This window comes from Schistocerca cancellata, chromosome 6, assembly GCF_023864275.1.
Source record: "Schistocerca cancellata isolate TAMUIC-IGC-003103 chromosome 6, iqSchCanc2.1, whole genome shotgun sequence".
Lineage (NCBI taxonomy): Eukaryota > Metazoa > Arthropoda > Insecta > Orthoptera > Acrididae > Schistocerca > Schistocerca cancellata.
The window spans coordinates 533,864,864-533,890,205 of NC_064631.1; the positions used below are offsets into that span (position 1 = coordinate 533,864,864).

The window sequence follows — 25,342 nt, forward strand, 5'->3', positions numbered from 1 at the left end:
GGACTTCTGTATTTCTAAGCATGTGAGCAAAATCTTAAGTACTAACATCAACATCCACTATTTTCTTCCTCTTATCAATCATACTTTCCAATATGTTAACTAGTTTCAAAGTGCCAAAATGTACTAGAATAAATAAAGTGTCTATAAAATGTCGCACTGTACAATGTTCTTGCAGTGAGACAGTCGCAATTCCTGAAATCCATTGTCCATGACCTCTGGCCTGCCAAGTAGCACCACACTCCTAAGTCCATGGATAAACCATAAAAATCTACAGCTTTACACAACATACAAAAAGACCTGGCCTGCAGGCAGATCGGTGAGACTAGAACGACGGGCAGGGCCTGCACGTTAGTGGGAAATGATGGGCTTCAGATTGGCTGGCCTGATCCGTTAGAGATACCCACAGAAATGGCCTGTGGTTTTGGCCCGTCATGGAAGTCCACTGGGGCGGCCAGCTATTTACATGTCACAGACACCATGTTGTTGAAATGATACCACAGTGATGAATCCATGCAACAGATAACTTGTGTGAATACTGTGAAAATCAGTACTAATGAGGATAGGTAACAGCTCACCATGAAGATGAACGCTGAGTTGCAGACATGCTCATAGAAAAGACAATCAACATTCTCACAACTACATTTTTGGCAATGGCCTTTGTCAGAACACGAGAGCACACATGCATTCACACAACCATTCACACAGCTTTTCTGAACTGCACAGATGGGAGTTATCCTTACAACTCATTCTCTGCTCCAGTGATTATCGCAGCCTCAACCTACAGTAACATACAGTCCCCACACCATCTACCCAACAGTTTTCACTCCCTCTGTCCTATCATCTCCCATTCTCATCTCCCACCCTGTTTATTTGCCACCCTCTGCCAACACATCCGCCCATCTTTCCCCACTCCTTTTTTCCCCACCTCTCTGCCCACAACTTCCTGAGCCTGCACATGTTGGCAGTCTAGTCCCTGCACACTCCGCCAGACAGCGTTCATCTCCCTACCCACGCTTACACTACTATCCCTTCCCCCTCCCCGCCTCCCACAAGATAGCTGCATTCTGCTCTGAGACACTGGAGTTGGCAGTCATGTTTATGTGAGATGTGCTTGCTTGTGTGTATGAATGGAGTCTGTCTCTCTTTTACTGATGATAGCTGTGGCCCAAAGCTTTTAATTGTGCCTATCTACAACTTAAGGTGTCTCCCATACAGTAATTAGCAATCTCTCTTTTCCTACATTGTAGCTATTTTATACAAGAGGGATAGATTCTTTAAAGAATCAGAGGTGGGGTTACTGGTTTAAACTATTCCATTATGTACATAAATTGCATCGTCACGGACAACTGACTGTTGCTCATCAACTTTGGTCCTAAGCATCACTCGCCTGGCCTGACTGAAGTGAACCATACTACCCATGGTCGCCAGGGCTGAATGCTGTACTTGTACAATTTTCATGTTCTATACACTGTCAGGCAATGGTGTCACACACTAACACAGATGCACTGTCCCTATTTCCTATGGGACCTGACCCACCTTTTAAACAACATGAGTTGGTGTGCTTCCAGGATTCGAGTATTTCAGCTTTCCCCGTAACACCATGTGACATCGCAGCTGCCACATGCAAGGAGCCAACGTTATGCTGGCTCACTCACTTCGTTCAATGTGGGGGACCAGATACACCTTCAGGACCATACTTTCGCCCCTACTGCCTGCAGAAAAATCAACAGCACCTGAACAATGGGGTTCTTTGTGGATTTCAGATTAGAGCCACTGCTGCATTCTGATCTCTTAAGTTGCAGGAGCTGTACCTCCTGCACACTGTCCACTGTGGCATTTCACAATGAAAAGTTTGTTCTGGCAGCACATTTTTTGGCTCAATATTGACTATGACAGAGTAGACTGTCTGCCAATGTTTCACCTGTTAAGACCATCAAGCTGTGCCTCATCAACATTGTCTCCCTGGCCCTATGCTGTGAAGTCATGGGAGCTTATTCACCTAGAAAGTACTGGCCTGTTTTTAAGCATTGTGTGTTCTGAATGTCCTAGCTCACTTTTGCTACGCCTATCAAAGCCTTGGAAAAAATTTTCATGTATGAAGGAACACTATACACTTTTGCTTCAGGGAATGGGACAGTCTTCATATCCATGACTTTGAATGGCTGTGTGCCCATAACAGGATTCAACACCTCCATACTATGGCCTTTCACTCAGCCTCCAATACTCTTGCAGAATGCACCTTCAAGGCCCAGTTCTGCAAGGAAATAATGTCAAACACTGCAGCTACCATCCTCTGCAGTTTGTAGCAATTTATAGGGCCACCCCAACTGACGGCTTGCAGCCCAGCTATGGCACTTCACAACCATCCTCACCACACTCTCTCTCGGACATTCTGCACCCATCAGCAGTGCACGTCATTGCCAAGGCTTCTTTCTTCCTGGGGGGCTTACCGGTGTGAGCCTGTGAGTTTGGATACTATCCAACCTGGATCCATGGGATGATCTCTGCCCATCAAACGGCCACAATGTATGGCATGACCTACATCTACAGCCTTCTGCAGCATCACAGAAATCAACTTTGTCTCCACTATTCCAGTCAGATGCTACCTGCTTCTCCGCCCCTGGCAGACCCACCAGTCCCATGGCAGCTAATGCATCTTACATCGAGCCTCCCCGCTACTGAGGCACTGGGGAGAGGGAGAGGCATAATGCAGTGGCACCACCTGACGGCACAATGGACACTGGTTAGCTGGTGTAACATTGCTGTTGACTGCAGTGGGGCCACTACCCAAAAGGCACTTGGAATCATAAAAGCCCTTTCCAGATCCCACATGTAAGTCAGCCCAGGGCAGGTCGAAGTCAGTTGTGAAGCAGTCAAGGAAGTGCACACCAGTCGGCAATTATTTTGGTTTATGGTGTTAACGCTGATGACTCTGTCATTGTGGAACTCTGATACTTGGATTGCATAGCTTATTCTAAGATAGCTTGTACTGGTCCACTCAAACTGCCTAATAAATTGGAGCAAGTCCTGTCAGTTTTGTGTGCAATTTGTCTTTAAAAAAGAAACTATCAATTTTTTAAGCAAACAGTTTCCTCAAAATACCTAGAGGACAAATTAGTTTCTCTGTGTGTGAACATGCAAATTGTTTTGTGACCTTATAAGATGCCATGTGTCACAAAACTCAGGTGCGATTTTAAGTGCTGCAATGTTTGCAGTACAGTTTCTGCCACATCAATGTGAGGAATGGCTTGTGCTGTTAGACTATTCTAGGCTGAAGGCGAAAACTGTCTCAGTACTTTGAGGAAAATGTCCATGTACTACCTATGCCTATTCCTGTCTGCAGACTAGGAAAGACAATCACCTTACATTCATTAGGCAGCTCATTTACATCACCATAGCAGAAAAGCACATCTGAATGCATGTCACCATGAGTGGGACACCACATGCTGACTCAATGATCATAGGTATGATCACTCACCACGCCACTGATGAAGCAGCAAAAAGAGAAGAAATAAAGCTTCCAAACCTAACACTGAATGAAGTACCAGCAATTACTCAGACTTATGAGGCTACTTATAAAATAAAAGGTAAAATGTACAGCTCATTGGTTGGTTGGTTGATTTGGGTGGAGGGGATCCAACAGCAAAGTCACTGGTCCTATCGGATTGGGGAAGGAAGCTGGCTGTCCCCTTTCAAAGGAACCATCTCAGCATTTGCCTGAACTGATTTAGGGAAATCACAGAAAACCTAAATCAGGATGGCCATATGCGGGTTTGAACCGTCATCCTCCCAAATGCGAGTCCAGTGTGCTAACCACTGCACCATCTCGCTTGGTACAGCTCATTGGTAATCAACGTTTGCGACAGAAGAAAAACTTGCAGGCTCCGTCTCAGCAGGTCTCATATTCAAATCATGTTTAAAAAGTGTTTTTGCACATGATGTGCAAATTTTCTTATGGCAAAGCATATTGTGCACAATGTGAAGTATGGTTGGAAGAATTAAAGGAATTCATTACACCAGAATTAGACCATTCCAAAGCAATTGGACTAACTTTGTGGCGAAACAAGCGCTGTATCATTATGAGAGATACAGAGGCAAGCGTGTTTGTCAGGACTTACTCCAGTTCACTACTAGCGTCATGTCGCCATAATGCGCCTGTGCGTAGCATACAAAGTATTGTGCCATCATCTAAGAATGAAATTAAAAAATACAGTAGCTTTTCCAAACTTTATCAGCAAGTGTTTCAGTTTATCAACATTAAAATTATTAAATCTTAGATGGAATTTTGCTAAACACGTTACTTCAAGAAAAAAATAAGTGGCACTAAATAATACAGCTAAAAAGCCAAAACTTTTTCAGATTGTTCAAATGTACGCCGCAATCAAAAGTTACAAGTCTCAACTTAATCAGTCCAAGGTTTAGGTCAAAATCGGCATTTTTCCGAAAAATTGAAGGTCCTACTTATTAGACTCAGAGATGAAAATTCATATGTAGCATCAGTTTGATATACAAACATTAGCTATGTGACTTCCTTAAGCTAACTGTATTAGTTTTCAAGTACTTTACTAAAAACTAAATTTTGAATGGAATTGTCCTTACTCATAATAGATTTAATGTCTGCTTGTGTCTGTGTATGTGCTGATGGATATGTTGTGTGTGTGTGTGTGTGTGTGTGTGTGTGTGTGTGTGTGTGTGTGTGTGTGTGTGTGTGTGTGTATATATATACCTGTCCTTTTTCCCCCCTAAGGTAAGTCTTTCCGCTCCCGGGATTGGAATGACTCCTTACCCTCTCCCTTAAAACCCACATCCTTTCGTCTTTCCCTCTCCTTCCCTCTTTCCTGATGAAGCAACGGTTTGTTGTGAAAGCTTGAATTTTGTGTGTATGTTTGTGTTTGTTTGTGTGTCTATCAACCTGCCAGTGCTTTTGTTTGGTAAGTCTCATCATCTTTGTTTTTAGATATATCATAATAGATTAAGTATCATTTGTATTTACGATAGAAAGTTTTAATTACAGCACTCAATTACATTTAAAAAAGTATACATCTGCACCAAGTTTCAAGACTTTAGTGTAAATAACTATCAATACAAGGAATCTTAAAGAGGTAGTTCAGAGTTCATGTTCTACTGTCTGTGCCGTTCTAAAAATACCAGCCGGTAAAAATTTATTGGTAGTAGAGCTGAAACTTTTTCAGTGATTACAGCCAACTTAACCTCATTTATATTAAAATTATAAATATTGTAAATTGTTACACAACAGAGTTATTAAATAATACGTGTCCAAGAAAGTGGCTATTTAAATGCTGTTGAATGTGCTTAGAGGAGTTGACAGCAGATGTTTCGTTCTGGGGTCTGCTGCGCCCATTTATAAATATGGCCAGAGAGGAAGAGAATGAGACATTTTGTACTGAGCTATCAATCTGCCTGCATCAGTCAAATGCCTGAATACACTCTGCCTCAGATGATGTCAGAGGTAGGCACCTACAAATGTGTTTTCAGTAAAAGTAGGAAGTGAACTCGCAGGGACTGGATGACATAGACTTCATGGAAGTAACTTTTTGTGTGCCGCCCGTAATGCTGAAAAACCACATGGGCAAATGGTGAGATTATTTTCCAGTTTTGTAGCAAGCAATTAACTTTGACGATTAGACTTCAGGGTGACAGACCATTTTACTTGAAACTTACTGTGGCCATCACCTCTGTACTATATTACTTACTTATTTAAAATGTTTAGACCCATAGAGGATCACAAAAAGCAAACAATGATCTGTAGTTGCTACTTTTCTTGTCCTTCCAGAATTGTTGCATTATCTCGCTATGTTTAGCTCAACGTTCTTCCATCCATTTTCCAGTAGATCTTGTGGGTTTTTCTTCTGATGCAACTTCCCAACAGTGGATCTTCTGTCTGAAGATTTTTGATCTGTGATGTCTGCAGATGTGATGTTGGCATTTTTGAGATCAGTTTGAACTTGTTTGATCCAGACTGTTGTCATTTTAGTTTCTGTGAGTACATTAGAATTTTCTTTCATTAGGAACGAGGGAAGGAGAGGGAAAGACGAAAGGATGTGGGTTTTCAGGGAGAGGGTAAGGAGTCATTCCAATCCCGGGAGCGGAAAGACTTACCTTAGGGGGAAAAAGGACAGGTATACACACACACCGGTAACTTGAAATTAGCGGAGGTTGAGGCCTGGTGGGTAACGGAAAGAGAGGATATACTGAAGGGCAAGTTCCCATCTCCGGAGTTCTGACAGGTTGGTGTTAGTGGGAAGTATCCAGATAACCCGGACAGTGTAACACTGTGCCAAGATGTGCTGGCCGTGCACCAAGGCATGTTTAGCCACAGGGTGATCCTCATTACCAACAAACACTGTCTGCTTGTGTCCATTCATGCGAATGGACAGTTTGTTGCTGGTCATTCCCACATAGAAAGCTTCACAGTGTAGGCAGGTCAGTTGGTAAATCACGTGGGTGCTTTCACACATGGCTCTGCCTCTGATCGTGTACACCTTCCGGGTTACAGGACTGGAGTAGGTGGTGGTGGGAGGGTGCAGGGGACAGGTTTTACACCGGGGGCGGTTACAAGGGTAGGAGCCAGAGGGTAGGGAAGGTGGTTTGGGGATATCATAGGGGTGAACCAAGAGGTTACGAAGGTTAGGTGGACAGCGGAAAGACACTCTTGGTGGAGTGGGGAGGATTTTATGAAGGATGGATCTCATTTCAGGGCAGGATTTGAGGAAGTCGTATCCCTGCTGGAGAGCCACATTTAGAGTCTGATCCAGTCCTGGAAAGTATCCTTTCACAAGCGGGGCACTTTTGGGGTGGTTCTGTGGGAGGTTCTGGGTTTGAGAGGATGAGGAAGTGGCTCTGGTAATTTGCTTCTGTATCAGGTCGGGAGGATAGTTGCGGGATGCGAAAGCTGTTTTCAGGTTGTTGGTGTAATGGTTCAGGGATTCCGGACTTGAGCAGATTCATTTGCCTTGAAGACCTAGGCTGTAGGGAAGGCCAGACATACCAACAATTAAACGGAACAGCCATGGGTACCAGGATGGCCCCCTCGTACGCCAACCTATTTATGGGTTGCTTAGAGGAAGCCTTCTTGGTTACCCAGGCCTACCCAAAGTTTGGTACAGATTTATTGATGACATCTTCATGATCTGGACTCACAGTGAAGAAGAACTCCAGAATTTCCTCTCCAACCTCAACTCCTTTAGTTCCATCAGATTCACCTGGTCCTACTCCAAATCCCACACCACTTTCCTTGATGTTGACCTCCATCTGACCACTGGCCAGCTTCACACATCCGTCCACATCAAACCCACCAACAAGCAACAGTACCTCCATTATGACAGCTGTCACCCATTCCACATCAAATAAGAATAATGTGGACTTGCAGACTGGAAATTATGGTCAGTATGGTCTCCATTGCTTTCTGGCTGACTGCAAAACCACCCCATTGGTTGTATTTAAGAAACAAAGCAGAACCTTGCACATTTGCAAGGATTTCAGTGAACTGTACAGTTACTGTTGCAGCACAACATGAATCCCTTGACCTAAGTGTGTAAACTACTTAAATGATAATAGTTGCAGGATCACTGCAAAAATAGGTCATGGAACTCCTCACTTTACTGTTCAACAGCTTATGGAAAAATGAGCAATCAGCAGAAATGTTGCTATTTCAAACAGGTTGAAAACTAGGATCACTTGTTAAACACAAGAAGGTCCATCTTCAAGAAATAGAAAATCTGTAAATTTCTCATGTTGTTAAAGAATTTCAATCACTTCTTGGCAAAATTCATTGAGAAGGTAACAACAATAGCCACATCGTTTAATCACATGCAAACAAAAAAAGTTCTGATTTCATAGTAACTGGCATGCAGTGAAGCATGTGAGAAATTAAAGCAAGAATTGCCTCTTTATATATTACTATTTAATACTGAGAAACCATTGTAGTTGGACTGCAAGTCACAACACAGGACTGGGACATGTACTATGCCACAAAAATAGTGGATTTTTGGAGCTACGAGGGCGGTTCAGAAAGTAACCTCCGATCGGTCACAGTGCGGGTTGTGGGGGGAGTAGCGACGCCATCTGTGCGTTCACGCACTCAACAGGTCAGTCGGCATCAAGCCGTGGTCGAGTGAACGTCGTACCTGCGCTAGTTTAGTTTTTGTGGCAGTTTGAAATGTGTGCTGCAATAGAAAACCCCGCCAAATGTGAAGTGCATGCTGTCATAAGGTTTTTTACAGCCAAAGGATATTCTGCAGCAGCTATTCATCGTGAGCTTTGTGCCGTGTACGGACCAAGAGTTATGAGTGAAGGAGTTGTCCGTGAATGGGTACGTTTATTTAAAAGTGGACGAGAAAACGTTCATGATGAAGAGAGGAGTGGTAGACCATCATTGGTGACTGACGAACTCGTTCAGACAGTTGATGCAAAAGTTCGTGAAAATCGACGTTTCTCAATGTCGGAGTTGTCTACTGGTTTTCATCAGGTTTCTAAGGCTCTCTTGTACGAGATAGTGACAGCAAGATTGGGTTACCGTAAGTTCTGTGCACGATGGGTGCCCAAAATTCTTACCGACCACCACAAAATTCAAAGAATGGCCTCTGCATTAGACTTTCTGTCACGTTATGAGGACGAAGGAGAACCATTGTTAAACAGAATCGTGACCGGTGACGAAACCTGGATTAAGTACGTGAACCCTGAGACAAAAGAACAATCAAAGATGTGGGCACATTCAAATTCGCCTACCAAACCAAGAAAAGCCTCGCAAGATTTTTCTGCCAGAAAACTGATGGCAACGGTGTTTTGGGATGCCAAAGGGGTGTTGTTGGTTGAATTCATGGAACGTGGTACGACCATTAATCAAGACGTGTACTGTGAAACAATAAAAAAGTTACGACGGGCTATACAGAACAAACGTCGTGGTATGCTGACTTCTGGTATCGTTTTTTTGCACGATAACGCCCGTCCTCACTCTGCTCGCAGAACAACGGCCCTTCTTGAGTCCTTCAAGTGGGACATTATCAACCATCCACCTTACAGCCCAGACCTGGCGCCAAGTGATTATCACCTCTTCATGCATTTGAAGAAATGGCTTGGGTCACAGCAGTTTGATGACGACGAAGAGATCAAAGATGCGGTCACAGGCTGGCTCCAGGCACAAGCACGTGATTTTTATGCAGAAGGAATTTCAAAGCTTGTGAAGAGATACGATAAGTGCCTCAATCGCTATGGAAACTATGTAGAAAAATAGTGCAAAGATGTAGTTGTAAGATGTATATATTAAAATATTTTTATTTAACTTGGTGTATTTTTTTAAATCAACCAGAGGTTACTTTCTGAATGGCCCTCGTATATGTGCATCAGAGACATTTGATAAAGCCTAGTCACTTTATTCACACAGAGAACAAATGGTACTGATACTTGGTACACAGTGCAGAAACCTGAGTACAAACATGGGGTGAAATTCCACCTGATTGGCGTCCGGCCATCCTGATTTAGGTTTTCCGTGATTTCCCTAAATCACTCCAGGCAAATGCCGGGATGGTTCCTCTGAAAGGGCACGGCCGCCTTCCTTCCCCATCCTTCCCTAATCCGATGAGACCGATGACCACGCTGTCTGGTCTCCTTCCCCAAACCAACCAACCAACCAATCCACCTGATTGTAGACCACAAGGAACCATTTTTTCCCAGCCAGAAATGTACTGAAATGAACAGAATGGCATGATCAGGGATAAGCATTTGTCAACTATCACTACAGTTCTAACCTTTTGCAACTAACAGTTCTGAAACTAGGACTGTCTTATTTTTTTGTGTGTATCAGTCATACTAAAATTTCATCTCCTGAAGTATTGGCCAGCCTCTCTCTCTCTCTCTCTCTCTCTCTCTCTCTCTCTCTCTCTCTCTTTGTAACATTATTGTCAATACTGCCTATAATGGTCTGATCTAACTTCTCCATCTGCTTTTACTTCATGTGACTTCCGTACAACCATGCTCTTTGATGCAACATCCATATTAATGTATTATTCACTATTTATGACAACTTATGTAATTGTAATTAATCTATGAATGTAATTTCAAAAGTAATGTGCTGTTAAAGAATGTAAAAGTTAAAACTTTAATTGTAATACTGGCTCATGCACATGGAAAGTAGATTTGTAATCACATAAAACTTGGAGAAGTCCCTCCACAATGGGACTGGCTAGGCGGAAATAGAAAAGATGTATCTGGCAGTCGAACTGCGAGGTTTCTGTGTTGCATGAGTCAGCCGGTGGCTAGCAGGCAAAGAGTGTGTATCTTGTGAACTGACAGTGGAAAGAAGAACTGCAAGAGTATATAATAACAACTCAGATGTGGAAGTAACATGGCTTACTATTCATGGCATACTTTGGTTAGCTCTCTACTATGAAAATCCAATGCTAAGGAGAGAATTTTCAGAGCTTGTTACACAGGAAGAACCATGGATACTTTTGCTGCCTTTCTTTAATAGCACTGATTGACACTGCCACCACCTTCAGCTCAACTTATCAGTTGAGTTCTGTAACATTGCATGGACCAGTTGTGTGGATTCGTTTTCAATAATAATTTTGTGTTCTGCAAGCTTTGTTTTGAACCTCTGTGTTTTATACTTAGTTGTTTACCTAGACAGGGTCCTACACTAAGTGCAACGATGAATCCAAGTATCCTACTCTACTGAACTAAAAAGCTGTTGTCTTCCTTAGCAGAAGTTCATAAACATTGTGGAGTAAAAAGTGCGAGGGTAATCCCAAAAGTAAGGTCTCTTTTTTTTTTTTTTTTAATAAGTACAGAACTCTGTCTGTGTGGCAGTTGGTCACACTGTTATGAAGAGTACTTCACGCGCTGTGTGTACACACGCGCACGCTGCGCTGAGGCGCCCAGTCTTAGTTTGGCAGCTGTTGAGAATGGAGCTCCCATTGGATGGTACCGCCAAGTGCGAATTGCACGCAGTTATTCGGTTTATGAATGCAAAGGGCACTGCGCCGATTGAAATCCATCGCCAATTGACGGATGTGTATGGTGAGTCATGCATGGATGTCAAAGATGTTCGTAAGTGGTGCAGAGAGTTTGCAGTTGGTCACACCAAAATTCACAACAAACAAAGGAGCGGGAGACCGTCAATTTCTGAGGAGACAGTGTTGAAGGTTGAGCAAAGCACGCATGAAGATCGGCGAATCACCCTGGATTATCTCTGCACATTGGTTCCTGAGGTTTCCCGAAGCACCACTCACAGAATTTTAATGGAAACATTGAACTACCGGAAGGTGTGCGAAAGATGGGTGCCACGCATGCTGACTGAGGACCAGAAGCGGCAACGAGTTGATGCTTCCCGCGCATTTCTTCACTGCCTTGCAACCAAACAGGACAACTTTCTGGACTCAATTGTCATGGGTGATGGGTGAGGAGGGGGGAGGGACTGGAGGGGGGGGGGGGGGGGGGGAGAAAATCAAAAAGACCTGCACAGCTCATAAAGTTCTGAAAACTAAACTCCACTGTGTTTAAAAAACAGAAAGTTTCCAAACCACCAGTGCTACTATATCTGATTCACAGCAGTACAATGTGCACTTGTAATGTGAAAACCATTCAAAATCTAAGTGTTTGTCCATAAGCACTCTAAAATGCATTGTAAGAAAGGAAAACAAACAAATGTTTCAGATGATTAGAGTGTGAGACCAATTCCAAAAGCGACAAAAAATAAGTGGAGAGGTGGGGCAAGTAGCCAGGTGGCTGGATGGTAGATGGAACATAGAAGTTCTTGAGCTGCATTCCAAGAAATAGATAAAGAACAAAATGAAGACTAATGTAGCTGACAATATCTCCATTGTTGGCTAAGAACCACTAATCACTTTTCATGGAGCATGAGCAGATAGTTTCCTACAGTGCTTAGTACAGGTAATAATTATGAGATGCGAAGTTTTAATTCATAAGATGTGAATAATGGTGCAAACACTGAAGGATTATATTTAAGAACAACTGCAGTTGCTGTATAGCTTTGAAAATCAATGGGTGCACCTTACTGTGGTATATTGGCTGCAAAACAACTACTTTACACATCCAGCAGATTATCTTCGCCCCGCGGGTTTGTCTACCCTTGGCCCACAGGCATTTCTCCTGTGTAGATTATTTACAAATATCACAAGGGCATCAAGTTTTGTGGATGTGATACCGCTTACAAACAACCTGTTGACACATCGACTGTTAACAGGCATCACCAGGGGACACTAGCCATGCTCCTGAGCAGCAAGACAGAAGTGCTGCTACTGGGGAACCAATTCCCATCTGTGGGACACATGCTGTGGCGTCGTTCTGCACCACACTGCAAGCCTAATAAGCCTCACTGCAATGCACTACAGATGTCACTCCAACAGGCACCTGGGATACAATCCACAACTAGACTGCTATTATGGCAGTGGGCATTGTTTCTGTTACCCTTATGTGATCACAGACGATCTTTCAGTTGTTAACCAGCACCAAACTTCATTGTGGATTTGTGCTCTGAATACATGTGTTCTTAAATGCAACCTGCAAAACATCACTCGCGACATTGGCAACAAGGCAAAAACATGTTTTCTGCTATCCTTGCACCTGTTTTGGTTCTAGGACTTCTTTCCCTGTGTCTTTATGCTCAACTGGGTTGCCCCCCCTCTGCATTGAAGCTAATTGGTTTCACTGTCTGTGCTTAGAAGTCACACATATTGTGCTTTCCAATTCTTATTAACATCATTTTCTGCAAAAGACATCGCTTTCCTGTATGTATTGGGTACTGTTTCATGTGAGCGATGACACTGTGTGTACATTTTTTGCACTTTGGTGGACTATATGGACACGAGTTACTGTGTGTTTTTGTTCACTTTTCCCTTTGTGTTTCTGGACATCACTGCCTGCAGTGAAACAATATCAAGAGAGACAGTTTGTCACTGGTAGCTGGTATTGTCAGTTGCTTGTCATGGCTTATGTAGTGGCAGACTTGGTTCCAGTGCCTGCACTGGCTCAGGGCCTCTGCTGAATCCAGTGCCAGCTTTAGATCTCATCAGTCACACTGTCTCCTAGCTCCTCTGGCTATGCCCAACCTTCCTACAGTCATGTCTGACCTGACCCTCTTTCAAGGCTTGCCTGCCCAGTTCCAAGCTGGTGACGAGGCTACTGTCCATTCGTGCTGTGCCTCATCTCATCCAACACCCATCTACCTCCTACCTCCAGCTGTGCCCAACACTGCTCTGCACCCAGCAACCATGGTCAATCCTCCTACTGATGGTGCCATCACCTAGATATCTGTTGGTGATGAGGTTCTTTCAAGTACACACACTGCAGCTCCCTGGATCATCATCCATTGTTGTACTGCCTGGCCACTATCTCCCTCCCTTTGGCTGTGCCCAGTGCTGCCCTGGTACTTCACACCTTCACCATAATGATGCAGCCCTGGCCAGCCTCCAATTCTGGGGTGGCACAACATCTTTGCTGATAACAAGCATGCAGTCTGCAGTCCTAGTGTTGTCCTCTGGCTTCACTGCAGCCAAACCCAACACTGTCCTCCGATGGTTGATCATAATGCTGCCCACTGATATGTATAGCTGCTTCACTGTTGCCGGATGCTTATAAGAAACTCAGTTGTCCTCTCTCTAATGTTTACAGACTTCTCGGCATCTTACTGCTCCATTATCATAGCACACCTCTATAGCAACTTCGAGGCTCAGCAGTAGTACTACTACTAACTGCTAATTCTTCAACTGCTTCCAGGTACTGACTACTTCTAACTAGTGGTACTGACTGTACTGGCTGCTTATATATTGATTTTACACAGCTCTCAAAGGGATTTCTTTCATGGCATCACTTTCCACTGACTCTTCCAAAGGGCTTCCGAAGAACCAAAATTTTTTCAGTACATTCTGGCTGATTTGAATGTAATGCTACTGCTGGTTACAGTCACATTGGCACCTCGAAGCCATCCTAGTGCTGGTTGTTTTTGCAGCAGTTACAGTGTGTCCACTTATCATCCTAGCCATGAGTATGTCTTACTTCATATGGAGTTCTGGTACCCACCCCACACTATGCTTCTGCATTGTCTTAACATTCCTATTTGATAAAGCTCCTTTCTTTTCAAAGCAGCCATGACAGTACATGTGGAGTGAAATCATGATGATGATGATGATGATTATTGTGCAGGATTGCTGACACCCCACCGGGCACCTCCCCATGTGACAGATACGGGAACGCTCTCCATATACAGATGGTACAAGGGAAATAAAATACCTGGGGCAGATCAAAACCAGCAGGTATGAGGGGCAATAGCTTGGAAGAAAAAGCAGAGCAGCCCCCATCCATCAACTGCTGCCTTGCAGTCAGTACAGGGATCTACGAAGGCTAAGGATGCTCCCATGAAAATGGAGCCAGCTACCTGGCGAGCTGTACGGGGGCCACCCCTAAAATGATTGGGCAGAAAATTAACAATCTTCCCCTGTAAAAATCACATGCTGTGAATACTAACAAAGGAATAAACCAGACAGCTATTTTGATAATGACTCCAGCAAGCAAAAAAAGGATAAAAGATATATACATAGGAACATGGAATGTGCAGAGCCTATACCAAGCTCGAGCCCTATGCTAGCTGCTAACAGATGTAAACAACTATGGTATAAGTCTGGTACCATGTGCCGCGGAATTTGAATCCGCGCCCGACGTCATGGACGTCGTAGCCACATAGAGGTCTCTGCACCATCGCGCCATAAGCTGTGGCGGCACGCACCTCCTGGCCCGCTTTTAGTGTGAGGGCACCACCGTGGAACGCATGGTCCCAGCGGCCAATAGCGGCACCCCCAATAGCATACTTAAGCACCTGCCTCGTGCTCAGCCAGCAGTCTAACATCAAATGCATCTCAGGACACATCGCTTCAGACAGCGTATTGACTTTCATGTTTCTATTCCAGTGGACGTGGTTGTCTTGTTTGGTTCATTACTCTGTTGTCTGTTCTTGTTGTGTCGTAACGTCCTCTGTTGGTCGTGTCTGTCCTCTCCCTTTGTGTTGTTGTTCGCGAGCCGCTCCGCGGGTCCCGCCGCGTTTCCGTCGCTACTACCCCGCGACCGTTCCAGTCGCTGTTACAACAATAAGACTATTGGCGCTCCAGGAAATTAGGTGGAAGGAAACTGACATAATGGACTCACAAAATGTCACTACATTCTATAGTGGTGAGAAGACGAATACCTTTGGTACAGTTTTGTGGTCGCTAAAGGGCTGAAACATGCTGTGATGCGCTTTGAATCAATCAAAGAATGGATGTCCATGTTAAAATTAAGGGGAAATTTTTCAACGTACAATTATAGCATGCACCCACAGAGGAGGCACATGAACAACAGAAGGCCAAGTTTAATAGCAAGGTAGAGCAGTTGTACGATCAGGCTCCCAAACATGATGCCAAGATCTTAATGGGAAACTTGAATGCAAAAATAGGAAGAGAAGAGGCTTATCAGCCAACTATAGAAAGACATAGGCTCGATGAAATATCAAATGACAATGCAATTAGGGTTGCAGAGTTTGCTACGAGTAAAAACATGACTGTCAACAGTACATGTTCTCCACGCAAATAGATACACAAAAAAACATGGATGTCACCAGATGGAAATCAAATAGACCACTAGAAATCAAACAGACCATATATTGATTTATCGGAGGCACAGATTGGACATAATGTATGTCAGAATACAACGTGGAGTTGACTGCAATTCAGACCATCATCTAAAGAGAATTAATACAGACAAAGGATATCACTATTGAGTAAACAAAAAGGCCACAAACAGAAGAGTTTTGACATTAAGAAACTGGAGTTAGAAGAAATACAGAGAGCATATCAGACAAAAACAGAAGATGGGATTAAGAACAACACCGACATGTCATATGAACATATAGAAATAATGTGGAAACAATGTAAGACTGCAATACTCAAGGCAGCTGGAGAGGTTTTGGGACATGTGCTGGCTCAAAGGAAGGCAGATAGGTTTGGTGAAGAATTTATGAGAAGAATTGAAGAGCACGCCATAGTATGAATGAAATTATTTCAGAGAAGAACTAGAAAAATTGAAATGAATATAATGAGAAGTGCTGTGTAGCTAAGAGGGTTTGCAGGCATAAGAAAAGAGCACTAAAAACGAAAAAATTGGAAGAAATTGATCAGCTACGGGAAGAGAAGCAAGTACATGAAATGTACCAAAACATTTAAGATGGAACGGCTGTGTTTCAAGCCATAACAAATACATATAGGAGTAAAGAAGAGGATTTGATAGGGGAGAGTAATAAAATACTTGACAGATGGGCAGAATACTTCCAAAAGTTACTGAACTCAGAAGTAGAAGGATTAGAACAAGAACAACTGGTGGAAATAACTTATTATGGACCAGAGGTCTTAACAGCAGAACCCACAGTGGAGGAAGTGATACAAGCCATTATGACCTTAAAAAACAATAAGGCACCTGGAGAAGATAAGGTCCAGGTGGAACTTCTCAAATACGGTGGGCAGACACAGTGAAAAGCAATATTTAAAGTAATACTGAGCATCTGGCAGGAGGAGAGCATGCCAATGGAGTGGAAAATGGCTGTTACGTGCCCCATACTTAAAAAATTAAATAAATTAAACTGCTAGAACTACCAAGGAATCTCCCTGCTAAATACTATTTATAAAGTGTTCTCCAAGATCCTAACTAAGAGGCATATTCGCTACGTGGAAGAGAGAACTGGAGGCTATCAGAGTGGCTTTAGAAAAAATTAGTCAACAACTGGCCAAATTATACATACTACTTGAAAAATATTATGAACACCAAATACACATACGCCAGCTTTATATCAATTTTAAACAAGCCTATGATAGCACCTCGAGAGTGACATTGTGAAATGTGGTGGAAGAGGCTGGAATACGTAAGAACCTCGTTAAACTTACAATGTCAACCCTCTCCACCAGAGAAGTGGAAGTGAAGAAGGGATGGAGACAGGGCGACAATACACATTCACAATATATATATTCAGCCTCTGCTAGAAAAGACATACGTCAGATAGAGTTAAATAGAGGAGGCACTATTTTTAATCACTCACTGCAGTACCTAGCCCACACAGATGATGTGGTGTTACACAAAACACTGCTGTGCTGGCCAATGCCTATCAACAGCTGGAGAGAGGTACAAGGGAACTTGGCCTGGTATTCAATGTCGCAGAGACCAAATATATGGCAATGACCAACCAGCAAAACCTACCAAAACTTGGGAAAGCTGACAAAGAGTTTGAAAAGGCGAGAGTACCTCGGATCACCTATCATAGAGGCAAATGACATCAGCAGCGAGGTGAAGTATAGAATAGCAGCAGGCAACAGATGCTATTTTGCAGCACTACCCATACTTTTAGGAGCTCATTTCTATTGCATAAACCTAAATCCTTATTTACAAAACCATCACTGCAAATGAGGAAAGGATCCTTAGCTATTGGGAGAGAAAGGTTCTGTGTAAAATATATGGCCCAATATACGATCAAAAAGATTGGCACATCTGTACGAATGCAGAATACGAACAACTTTTTGAAGAACCTGACATTGACACTACCATTAAAATAAGAAGACTGTGGTGGGCAGGACACATGGTGAGAAAGGAGGAAGACAGAACATGTAAGAAGATTTTTGATGGCAAGGCTGGAGGCAAATGACGGAAGGAACATCCCAAAGAGGTGGGTGGACGAAATTGAAGACGATATGAAGCTGGGTGTCAGAGGATGGAGACAGAAAACCATGGACCGGACAACATCGCAGGATGTTGCAATGCAGACCAAGGCTGTTCAAGGGCTATAGAGCCGAGGAGTAAGTAGGTAAGTAAAAAAAATGTTTCAAATGGTTCTGAGCACTATGGGACTTAACATCTGTGGTCATCAGTCCCCTAGAACTTAGAACTAATTAAACCTAACTAACCTAAGGACATCACACACATCCATGCCCGAGGCAGGATTCGAACCTGCAACCGTAGCAGTCGCGCGGTTCCGGACTGAGCGCCTAGAACCGCTAGACCACCGCGGCCGGCAGGTAAGTAAAATAAAACAAAGTACAGATCTTAGCAAGGGCTTCAGGCTACATCTTTTTATTGTTTTCCAGCAACTGAAAATATATGAAAACTCTTCAATACAGTTCACTACCATCTTTATTTAATTGGACAGATAAAAAAACTACTCATCAAGTGACGGCAGAACACATACACAAAAGACTGTTGTGATTGGCAAGCTTTCGGTGCAGTGGTTCCTCCTTCAGGCAGAAGGGTTGAAGGGGAAGGAAGAAGGGTGAAGGAAAAGGACTGGAGAGGTCTAGGAAAAGGGGTAGATTTTGGGAAAGTCACCCAGAACCGCAGGTCAGGGGAGACTAACTGTACAGGATGAGAAGGAAAGACTGATTGTTGGGGACTGCCACCATCTTTGAAGCAGAGAAAATGTATTTCAGTTTATTAATGCTACTTCTATCTTACACTGCACAGTTCTTTCCATTTCATCTCTCGTTCTTCACCTCTCTCATTTAGTTTAATCTAGACTTTCCACCTATCCATTGCCTGTATGCTACTTTCCCTGTTTAGATATTTGTTACTTCTGTCATTGCCTTATTTGGTCATTACCTCTCTTTTTGTTAAATCTTCAATCATTTCTCTTTTATGTTCATGTAATGAATTACTGTCCTCCTCCGTTTCTGTCATGGTTCTTAGGACTTAGCTTTGCTGTGTCAACTGATTCTACCTCCAAAACCTTGGGTATTACAATTCCGTGTTATTTTAAACTTCCACTGTATATCATTTGTGGATACGTCTCAGTAGCATTCAGTAGCTTTACATTTCCATAAAACCAGTCATTTCTTGCCCACCTCTCTCATCCACTGTTTACAGAACTCCACAAGTGAAATACCACTGCCAGGCCATTGAGTTTCTAGGTCTTCTATGAGTTACTTTGACCGTTCACTCCTCTATGATAGTTTTATTAAAATATTGTACAGAATGATAATGACTTAATTTTTCGCAATATATGCAATGTGACTTTTCAGGCTATCCTGGAAGCATATTGCAGCAATACCTACTGTAATCAACTGAAGATGTCAAACAGTTGATTCAAAGAAATATTGGGAGACTTACACAATGTAGTCCAATGGAAAACCCAAGAAATGCATTTTCATTATACCTTTGTATGTAAAAGAGAAAGTATGGTGAACAGAAATAAAAATCAAAAAGAAAATCTAACATAGAAACATCATTACATAACAAGGGTCAATGGATGCGTCCGATCCCACCCATCCGCTTTGACCCGTGATGTAAGGGTGTTGTGGTGTGTCACATCATGAAGGCGAAGAGTTTAGTTTATGAGTGTGTTGTGTTTGTAGATGTTGTCCTGTTGTGGTCAGTGGTGTCCTCTGGTGGTGTGTGTATGGTCTGCGTATTATGTGGTCTATAGGGTTTATTTGGGTATCGCTGCTTTGAAGAGTGCATTTACTGGTCGTGACTGAAACAGAAGAACAGAAATTGGTTTTAGTGAGTTAACATTTAAGTTTATGTTGTGTTTATATTGTTGCGGTACTGTTGGCTGTTTTGTCACGTGGTAAGACATTTAATTTAATTTTTGGCTTCTTTAATTAGGTATGGATATGACTTCTAAGTTTAACAGTGTGCGTCTGCGGGCTGAAATGGGGGATGACATGTTGTCCCTCATTAAGTTTCTGTAACTTTTTGGGCTTGTTACGCAGATTGTGAAATGCGGCGTATGCAAGCAGAATATGCGGTTGGCCAGAGTTATGATGTCTCGGACCAGGGACTGTTACATGTAGCGGAGCCGAAGGGATAATCTTTGGCACTCCAGAAGGTGTGGTACCTGGTTCGAGAGGTTTAGGTTGGCCACGAGAGAGAGCGAGTTTTGATGATGCATTATTTTTGTTATAGATCCTCCCATAGTTTTTGTGCATGAGACTGGTGTGAGCAAGAGGACGGTGTTAGACTGGTTTTCGTTTTGTAAGGAAGTTTATTCCAAATATATTAAGTACAGGGGTAAGTTGGGTGGGCCTGGGGTGGTGGTTGAGGTAGACAAGTTGCAATTTGGGAAGAGGAAATATGGGAGGGGTTAGTCTCCTGTTGGTTTATGGGCGTGGGGAGCCGTTGTTTCTGGGGGTGGGTATTCACAGTGTGTTTTCAGGGTTTTGGAGGGGCGTACGAAGAGGGAATTTGTGGGGTTAATTGGGGAGTATATAGAGAAGGGGAGTACCGTAGTTCCTGACGCATTTCCGTCTTATAGGGGTTGCGACAGAGGGGTTATGATCATTTAGTTGTCAATGATATTTTAGAGTTCAAGAATTATGAGACTGGGGCGTGCACTGATGCAATAGTGGGGTTTTGGGGGGCAGTTAGTCAGTCATTGGGAGGGGGAAGAGGTGCTCTTCTAACCTGCAATCTCACAGATGAGTATTCCTGGCGGAAAAGCGCCCCTGGAGAGTATTGGGATCTTTCGCTTTCTCTCTCTCTCTCTTTTTTTTTTTTTGGGGGGGGGGGGGGGGGCTATTAGTAAAATGTATAGGCTGAGGGTGGTTAGTTAACGTTGTTTTGTAAGGGTGGGGGCCTGCGGCTCGGACGGGGGTGGGGCATTGTTGGTAATGTTTATGGATGTAGGTGGGTGGGTGGTGGGGGGGGGGGTTGTTTTATGATTATGTTGTGGAGGATCTGATTTGTTGCAGTTGTTTTTGAGTTGTAGCGTGTGATCGAGTTTCATTCATTTTTGGATTTTTATTTGTTGGTGGATTTCTGTATCTTTTTTTTGTGGGGGCAGGGGAGGGGGGTGAAGGTTGGGTGGGCGGGGGGGGGGGAGGCACTGCTGGTAGGTTGTGGGTGGGTTGAGAGTGTTTTGTTGTGTTTTTTAGGCTGTGGCTGTGTGTCATTAGGGTGGCTGACCTAGTGTGTAGCGCCAGTACTTTTTTGTGGTAAGTGGTCGTTTTTTGGGTCTATTGTTCTCTTGTTATGATATTTGGTGGGGTTTTTTTGTGATGTTGGGTTGATGCTATTTACTGTTTTGGTATCAGCACTTGGGGTTGATTTATGTATCTTAGGCGAAGTACTCGATTTCAGTTTTTTTTTGCTACCGTCAGTTGCATTTAAGCTATATAGATGATGGGAAGTGTCCAATTCTATTTTGTCATCGTAGCTGTGTGTTTAGGTATCAAGAGCTGCTGTTGCTCTATATAGGTCAAGGAAAGTGTCCGATTCCAATGTGTTGTAGCTATGCGTGTTTTGGTATCTTGAGTTGCTGTTGACCTATATGGATCAAGTGAAGCGTCTGGTTCCAATTTTTGTGTAGGTGTTGGTTTTGTGGTATTGATAGTCACGGTGTTCTTGTAATTTTGGAGTTGTCGGTTTTTCTATTGTGGTATCGACAATTACGGTTGAGCTATGTACATGAAGGGTGTGACCGATTCCTGTAGATACTGTGAGTGTAGTCGAATTTGGGAATTTTGTGTTGGTTTTATGTCGTCGTTTTGTGTGGTTCGGGATCATGGTGTGTGTCTCTAAGTGTTTATACTTAGTTTGTCCCCACCTAAAAACCTCCAATTTCCCATGCTGGTCCTGTTAGTTAGATTATATTTTTGGAGGAAGACGTGTGTGTTTGTTTTTTTAATGTATTTTCGTGTTTGTTGTTGTGTATTGAAGATGTTGTGAATGGTCGTTTCCGCCATATTGGAGACGTCAAAGTTGACGGGTGGAATCTGACGTTTCTGTAATTCCCATAATAAAATACATGTTTATTGCGGGTGTGGTGGTGGAGAGGGGAGGGGGTTAGGAGGGGGGAGGGTTAGGAGGAGGGAAGGTTGGGAGGGGGGAGGGTTGGGAGGGGGGAGGGTTAGGAGGGGGGGTGGGGGAGAGAGAGAGAGAGAGAGAGAGAGAGAGAGAGAGAGAGAGAGAGAGAACTCAAAAAGCAAATGTGATTAAATATTATTAAAGTGTAAAGCATGTGATACACAAAAAAGTACCAGATGAAGAATTTACAACAGAACACCGACAAATCTCGTTATGTGTCTATATTATTTTTTGGAATGTAAGTTGTGGTGACAGTCTGCAATGTACCGTAGCCTGAGGTCAAGGTCAGTTTGAAGGGTAGCACTTTGGCTGCAAGGACGCAAAGTGGTATTGAAGACCTGTGTCAGTTAAATCCAAAATTATAAGTCCGTAAAAGAACTTGGTACTGAGAAAATATTGTACACACGGAGTGTGACTGACCCAAGCACCAATACAACAATGTCACGGATGTATGCTGCTGTTAAGGGCACAGCTGGTGCTATTTTACATTATACATATACTCTCTAAGACTATGATCCCAGCTGTAGATCTAGACAGATATCTGATTCTGTGATAAGAACTGGCAGATTCGACATGACCACATAAGATTCTTCTCCATGGGAACTGCTGAAATGGTATCCAATCAGTTTTGAGAGACCAGCTGATAAGACAGTTTTAATGTAAAACAATAACAATGACACAGAACAATTACAAGCAAATCAAGTTTAAGTGATTATGCAAAGGTGAGACAAAACTTTCATCTTCATTTCTTTTTAAAATGTAAATCCATACAACTGCAACCAGTCACTGTGATTAGTTACAGTTTTATGTATTTATGTTAAACATTCATTTATTCTAAAACATCCATAATGGATGAGCTTAATCTTTTTAAAATGATTATGGCCTGTTGACAGTTACAGTAACTCCTAAGACATACGATTCACAGGTTATCCTCAGTTACAACTTTATATTGTAATGAAAGAAGGAAGATCAAAGTTTAATGTATAATCATTCTCAAGGTAATAGGATACTGAATAAAGTGACAGCACAGTTGGACAAAGCTGTGGCAAGAAAACACGCTTAGCCTAGACAGTATCCACATACAATGATAAAGCAATGAAACCTACACAGCTCTTGATTATGGGTCAAGAATTTGTAACATAACAGAATTTTCCACAGTCACAATCAAAATCTATTTCCCTATTCCCCTACAAAGCTAATGCACATTTAAAATAAGCATGTAACTAACAACAGCATTGTGGTATATGAATACCAGTTATCTGGGAACATTATAAAAAGTGGCAGTATTTGCTGCTTCAAATGTCACATCTTGGAGGACAATTTTAACATATCGGTACATCTTCAAATGCAGAATTGAAAACATAGATTCGAATACTATTGCTGTATACGCAATACTTTGTATCTCGCCCTCTGACAATTTTTTTTAAAGAAGAAAAAAACGCCGTTTCAAAATAATAAATGAGATAACAAACTGCATTTAATCACAAAATTAAGCAGAGTGCCCATTAATTTCTGTCACAGCTAACATGTTCGTTCATTCGTTATGAAAATCCCATCATGAAGAGATTCCAATATAAGAAATTAGTTCAGTTAACACAACAAAATGCATAAAGTGGGGTTGGATTAACCTACCAATACCATTCCATATCATAATGATGTCATGTGTGTGCAAGAAAGATGTGTGTATTTTTTTGTGTCTATAAGTTTAGGGAGCAGTGATAGAACTGGCCTGTAGTGTAGGCTGAGATTTATGTTGAGTTGCTATGTGACAGTCTGGTTCTGGTTTAGAAAAGTGATATCAAACCCTTCAGTTAATATAAAAGTTGCCCTTGTAGACAACTCTTCTACAGTACACTACAAACCAGTTACAACTATGGCTAACCTATAAAGATTTTTAACTATGGGAATTGCTTTTACATTAGGACTATTTTTATGCAATATAAACCTCAACATTAAACAAGCAGTTACTTCGTAAAGGCCGCTGCTTTTCTCTTACACTTCACAGCCACTGATTTTATCTTCCTGTTACTCTATACCATGCATTTATACGATTTGATTGACTTCAGTGAATATCAACATCTATATAAATAAAGATAGGAAAACTTAAAACTTGTTTAATATAAAACCGTTTAGTCTGATGAACTGATATTGTTGTGATTTACAGTTTATCTTAATTTTATTGTTAACAACAAATAGCATTATGAAGTAGGGTCCAAATATAACGCGCTTGTGTGCGTTCCACAAATGTATTGTAAAGGAATTCTGTAAAATGTTTAGTTTGTTTAATAATGAGTTCATGCAATATTCTTGACGTTGACCAACATTTATCGCGTAACATAAACTAATACAAACGTCCAATGTCAAACCGCAGACGGCTACATTACGTATACAAATCAACTGTTCAGCAGGAGCATAGCCCCAAGTCGTATTTAAATTAAGGGATATGCTGTTCCTAATCTACCGTTTCCGATTACGTAAATCTATGGATTGTTTTTAATAAAAGGTGTACTGTTATCTTTGGGAAAATGAGAGGTCAAAATGTGTCAGATTTCACTGACTGGAAACCTCTCACTCCATCTACAATAATACATGATTATTCTATATTCTTTCATTATAGATGCCCCAGTATACGTTTTTGCTTCATCGTACACTAATCTTAACCATTTATGACTTTAATTGGCTGAACTAACCTTACAAAACCAGACGGATAAACTGTCATCTGTCAATATAGCGAACAATATTTTGTCTCTGTTACAAACAACCTGACGAATCCGACAGGGCCCACAACGAGGTACGTTTAATATTCTTGGCCAGCCTATTGGAAAATACATTTTAATGCGAATATAAACAGTTCAAGCACTCGTTTCATCACACAAAATACAGCTGACAGCCATTTTAAGCTACTGCCACACACACGTGTATTTACAAGCTCGACATTGGTTCCCATAAGGCTGACCAAGCCAATCACTTCAGTTGCTCCCTCTGGCGGCGTTTATATAAATGTGCAGGGGTATTACGTACAGAACTTCGCACAACAATCATTTTCATTGCGCATTGCGCACCATCGGGTTATATAAAACGACAGACTTTTGACTAGTCATCCGCTTTTGAATTATTTGCAGTGATTATTTGAAAATCGTATATTGTTCATTATTACGCAAGATGACATTTTCATTCAATCCACCACTGCAATACGTGACTGTTCAAGTATGACTTTATTTTGCTTCTTTCCTATTTTCCATCGAGTGGCAGCAACGACGTTGCTTATTCTGCTATCACGTAAGGCGAATGTTCTATGTTACATTGATGGTTAACATTATTATCTGGAAAAGAAAACAAGTATTTGCTCGTTTCGTAAGTTAACAGTTCACTATTAAGCGGTATTCTCTTAGCAAGTGCGTGGTTTATATTTCTATATGAAGCTAGTGTTCTATACAATTGAGCTTGAAAAGTAATTTCAACTGATGAATTCAAATTTTTCTCTTGAACTTACTCG

At 42.2% G+C, this 25,342-nt stretch overlaps 1 protein-coding gene across 1 annotated transcript in view; it reads right to left on the minus strand.

Moving 5' to 3' along the window:
* Window positions 1–24,787, minus strand: part of LOC126190927 (guanine nucleotide exchange factor subunit Rich) — a 294,040-nt gene extending 269,253 nt beyond the window's left edge. The window contains exon 1 of the mRNA XM_049931563.1: window positions 24,537–24,787. Coding sequence (XP_049787520.1) covers window positions 24,537–24,677 — 141 coding nt within the window. The 5' untranslated portion in view covers window positions 24,678–24,787. The remainder of the gene's footprint in view (window positions 1–24,536) is intronic.
* Window positions 24,788–25,342: the final 555 nt, after the last annotated feature.